At 32.9% G+C, this 5444-nt stretch overlaps 1 protein-coding gene across 1 annotated transcript; it reads right to left on the reverse strand.

Annotated features, from left to right (window-relative positions):
• Positions 1 to 2196: 2196 nt before the first annotated feature.
• LOC143632633 (uncharacterized) lies at positions 2197 to 5208 on the reverse strand. The gene is made up of 3 exons (XM_077101100.1): positions 5121 to 5208; positions 4978 to 5030; positions 2197 to 2968 (listed from the first exon to the last, which is right to left on the reverse strand). The coding sequence occupies exons 1-3, from the start codon at positions 5206 to 5208 to the stop codon at positions 2729 to 2731; spliced, it is 381 nt and encodes a 126-aa protein (XP_076957215.1). The 3' UTR covers positions 2197 to 2728.
• Positions 5209 to 5444: the final 236 nt, after the last annotated feature.

Raw genomic sequence — 5444 nt, forward strand, 5'->3', positions numbered from 1 at the left:
CCCTAACCCTCTATATACACTAAACAAACATCTTGCAAAACAAGTTAACTTATAGGAAACTAAATAATACTTAATATTCAACTTTACATTCAACTTTCTTGATAACCCGTTTCAATATTAACTTTCAGCATTCCCCCTTAATCTTGAAACTGATTCGTTAGCTCATTTTTGTTACTTCTCTTACTTACTCTTGCTTTCTTCTTTCTTTCTTTCTTTCTTGCTAGCTTGCTTTATTTCTTGTTCTTTCTTTAACTTGAAAGAGAGTTTCCTTCTCTTGCTTGCAATCTTATTTGCTCTTGCTATGACCCGCATCAGGGTACTTGCTATTCCTTTACTAATCAGAGCCAATACGGTTTCTGATTTCTTACTCTTGCTTCTGATCAAATGACCAGATACTTACATTTGCTGATTATTAGAAGATCATATTTCTTTTTACCTTTTCTTTTCAAGAAGGTGACACAATTGCATTGCAAGATGATGGCATCGATGTTGTTCCACCCCTCACAAGTTGTGTCGGTTCGATCACAGGGTTTTGGTGCTGTTGATGTGATCATGGACTTTGTAACTGCATGTGTAAAACTTGAAAAGTTTGACCCATGATGAACAGGTGACTTTGGTGTCATTTAGGACACAAATTTTGTTTTAAATGTTCTTTACCGTGTAGACAAGATATAGGTTAACATGTTTCACCGGCATTGGTGTTGGTGTTGGTCGACTTGTACGTGGTCGATGATGGTAGGAGGCTTCTAGGATTTTACAACATATGCACAGTAGCATTTCCATTTCTATAATTTAACTAAGGGGCTGTTTGGGATTCCTTATTTTCAGCTCCTTATAACTTATAAGGAGAAGTCATAAGTTACAAAAGTGTAACTTATCAACATTTCCTCTCACATAATAAGGAAACCCAAACACTTTTTTTTTTAACTTATCATAAGTATAAGTTATAAGAAGGTAAAAATAAGGAATCCCAAATAGCCCCTAAATATATATCACATTTTCTCTAAACTTATATATAAATTTTGTTTAGCCCCCACATCTTATTCTCCATCTCTATCTCTATATTAGGGGTGAGCTCGGTACCGGTACCGAAAATCCTGATCCCGAAAATCGTAAATTTTTTGTACCGGTACCGAAATATTCGGTTCGGTACCCGAACGGTACCGGTATTTAAGGTAAAATTCGGGAAATACCGATACCGTACCGTACCGATCTCGAAAACTCAAAACCTTGGTACCGATTCGGTACCGGTACCAATCGGTACAGGTACCGATTTTGCTCATCCCTACTCTATATCACTTACAAACATTTAATTTATTATATTTTTTCCCTAAGCACTCGTAAAAAATACAGAGTTTGATGAAAAGTGCATTACTAAATTTTTTTAGTTCGGTGATTTATTCAGTTGTTTTTATTTTTATTTTTATTTTTTTTATTTTTATTTTTTTCACAAAATTGATATCATCTAGTATCTTTTTGTTTTTTACATTTAACATGTTACACAAAATGTTTAGCTTTATAACCCGACCCAAATCTAGACAACACGATAGAAGGACACGAATGGTGTAGTTGAGCGATGGCGACTTAATTCGTACATATGGTTGAATAATGGAGTACGTACGAATGGGGGACCCGGTTGCAAAATGGGTTGGTGATCAAGATAATTATGAACCCACGTCCACGTGTGTGTTGGTGATAAAATCAGGATGTTTGATGTTTACTTGTCACCAAACACCACCATTTAAGATATTGGTACGACAAAGGGGTATAGCTCCATTGTTCCTACATAGATTCCCTCATGTCAATCTACTTTATACAAAAATTAAAAACAAATTCTTATATGGTACGTTTTTATATCTTAAAAAATAAAACTTGTATCGAGTTTATGTGATGTGAGCGAGAAGGTTTCGGTAAACCAAAGGCCCGAAGGATTCATGCATGGTATATCAAAAAAGACGGTTGATATGAAGTAAAACAATATATTCAAAGATTTAAACTATCCACATGCAGAACGCTAACAAGAAAAACACCTTACATACGTATATTGATACCACTAGGTCAAATATTTTGATCGATGTGGTCTTAATAAAGCTAAAAGAAAGTATAGAAACTCAAAATGTTTCAAGGAAAGAAAACATTCTAATCATATTAACTATTGTTCTTTTTTTTTAATAAGAAACACGGTATTCAAACCATTGTTTATAAAGACGCTCTACTTACTTAACTCATGCAATCGATAAAGGTTGAGTTCCAACAACCATCGATGATCCCCACTAAACCATCTACGGCTCGTCATGAGAGAAGAAACTAAACTCATAGCCATTAGGAAACCAACTTAGATGGCAGTTTAACAAATTCAATTTATTAGCGCACGCAAATTTCTTTTTAAACAATCAGGGGCCTCCTTATCAGCGCTAAGGATTAAACCCGACACACTTTCCAATTCCTTTGTTGCAAAACATGTAATAAGCTAGTAGTGTAACTTATTATTTTATAAAATCATAAGTTTCTTATATAAAGATTTATAAGTAAGTAAGTGAATGTGAGAGAATAGCATGAACGACTCAAATGAGGTCTAATATGATTGCTATAGATTAATCAAGCTTCTATATAACTTTCACTCTTCCATATCAACCCTACTGAATTGATTAATGACATATTAACCCCTCTTAATCAACATAACAAACTACAAAGACCTAACTAGTAAGTACCAAATAAAAACCATGCATCATGGCATGTACAATCTGTTTCCACATTTGCACCTCCATGCTTCCGGGTAGTACTCAGCCGTCACCGGATTCCCTGGCGGCACCGGCACGTGAACCGGCTTGCACGGGGTGCACCGTCCACATTTCCAAGCACAACGTGGCGGCGATGATCCTGGCCCCGTTAATCTCCTCCTTGAAGTGGTGGTGACCATGGTCCAAGGCCACCAACTCTCTTTTTCATTATTGGCAACATCCTTGATCTTGCAACGTATCACACAAATAAACAATTAGGCATGCATACGAACCGAACGACATGAACAAGGGTTTGTGCTCGTTCATTTAATTTTAAACGAACACTTAATTGGACATATATTTGTGTTTATGTTTGTTCGTTTAAAAATTGAACATGCTTGTATTTGTTTTTGATCGCGCACTTAATATAAACGGATATATATGAACATATATAAACAAATAGAAAACATTAATTAGATAATTCATCCAAAAAATGAACATAACCAACCGAACATAAACAGACGTTTACGAACATAAATGAACGAACAAAATATATGTTCATGTTCATTCGTTTAATTAAATGAATACAAACTTTTCGTTCATATTCATTCGTTTATAAAATGAACTAAATAAATAAACTTCCCACCAACAATTCATTAAATGTTCAATTCGTTTACTGGCATAGAATTATATTACAATATTAAAACTTAGTTTAAGGAGATGGATATTAAGCTTAATGAGTTGTACTTTTGTTTGAAGTTTAAATAAGGAGGCTTGCTAATATGCGCCAATCGAAAGGGACAAGGTGGGGTTCACGGGAGTTGAACTTATTAGCGAACATGACCCCGAGTTACCCGGGATTGGGTCCTACCCTCCAAAAGGACTGATTATTGGGGCCATGAGGTCAGTGACTAATGGGCACCTATACAAGCTAACATGCGCCTGTTTAATAGGTTAGTTTCAAGACTTTTGGATCCATATGGAGAGTTAAAAATACAATATAACTTATCTTGCTTTATATTATATTATTAATGGTTTTATTAATCTTCAACATTATACATCCATATTTAAAAGTTTTTCCAGATCCAATTGAAGGCATACTTACGCGTTGCCTTAACATCTTTGAGACCCTAAACCGAATAAGAAAATCGAAGGATATATTTTACTTCAAAAATAAAACTTTTTGCGTAGGATATAATTAGCATGTGAGAATACGTGATACAATTCTTGAAAATCAAACGTATTGAAATTCAGTAAAAAATAAAAACACATATTGAAACTAGAGTACGCATTATTAAATATTGAAGTTGAAGTAATTTTTAATAAACTGGGCCTCCTATTTTCAAAACTTAAAACTAATAAAGATAAAACATAAATACTAAGGCCCTTTAGATACAATGATCTAAATTTAATGGGTAGTAACTAGTTTGGTAGTCTTTTAATAATTTATTAAGAAATTAATTCTAAATCAATCAGAATTAGAGTTTGTTTAGTTCACTTAAGAGACAACTCGTGTGGTTCATGTAGCATCTTAGTGATTAAGTTTTAAAAACATGCTGACTGATCCAAAGGCTAGCTCTTAATCGGTCAAGTCTTTAAATAGCTCAACACAAGGTTATATGTTAACACTAGCTAGAGTAATTATTACTAAACATACTATAAGTTTTGAATAAGATTAATTATTATTGCACTATATTAGTTTTTATAAAATAATTACCTTAGTTCAAAATTGTAATTACTCTAGTTGTTTGTATGTTTAGTTTGCTAATTTTATTGTACGGGATCTCACCCCAACTATTATATATTTGAAAACTTTTAACAATAAGCATCTATCATATCTATTTTGTCACTAGTATAACTTAGCAATTAACTTCTGGATTCAATTTTTTGAATTAATTAGTTTAAAGCTTATTATCATGCAAGTTACAATTTCCTTTAAACTTCAAAAGTACGTGGTCAATAACTGTCTCCTTCAATATTAGGCTAGCTGAGTATGGACCATCAAAATCACTTTATGCACATCAGTTTTATTTTATTTGTTGTTCTATTATACATTAAAGTATGATGTGAAAGTAATTTATTGGTTTGTAGATGAACTTTATTTATCACACAATTAAACTCTTAAACATATAAACATAGAAACAAAAAAGGTAACTTTTATTAAAACTATAATGAAAGTTTGAACCCTACCTGGCCTTGCCCTAGTTTTGATGTAACAATTCTTTAGAAGAAGAAAACAATTAACATAAAACCTAACCTCAAAGTAGATATCAGAATCTTTGTGTTTGGAAGCCATTGCAAACTTGTAAACTATAAAACAAAACAGGAGTAATTAAATAACAATACAAAAAAACATACAAATTTATTAAAAAACAATTGTTTTGAGATCAGATTACATACCTAAAGAAGGGTTTTTGAGGAGACAAATGGAAGTGAAGAACAAAACCAAGAACAGCAGTGTTGATAGAGGGTTTTTGAGAGAAGACATGAGTTTTAAAACTTTGAATATCGATCACATAACCCACAAAAAAGATCCAATCTTTAAGACATAAAAAAGATGAGATTCAGTGAAAGATGCAATGGTTTGGAACAAAAGATCAAAACCCACTTGTGTTTATTTGTTGTCTTTATAAAGAGAAAATATCTGTAAAGAAGCTTATGATCAGAGAATAATGGGTTTAGAGGGAGAGAGAGAGAGAGTTTTAGAGAGAGAGGATGAATGCT

Source organism: Bidens hawaiensis, unplaced genomic scaffold (genome assembly GCF_021521415.1).
Source record: "Bidens hawaiensis isolate Kalapana, Puna unplaced genomic scaffold, B.hawaiensis_p1.1 tig00006520_1, whole genome shotgun sequence".
Taxonomy (NCBI): Eukaryota; Viridiplantae; Streptophyta; class Magnoliopsida; order Asterales; family Asteraceae; genus Bidens; species Bidens hawaiensis.

Excerpts from the sequence above, each read along its gene's own strand:
- LOC143632633 (XM_077101100.1), bottom strand. The coding sequence starts at position 5,208 with ATGTCTTCTCTCAAAAACCCTCTATCAACACTGCTGTTCTTGGTTTTG. Across the intron at positions 5,031-5,120 it reads CCTCAAAAACCCTTCTTTAG|TTTACAAGTTTGCAATGGCT; the intron begins GTATGTAATCTG and ends TTTGTTTTATAG. Across the intron at positions 2,969-4,977 it reads ATTCTGATATCTACTTTGAG|ATCAAGGATGTTGCCAATAA; the intron begins GTTAGGTTTTAT and ends ATACGTTGCAAG.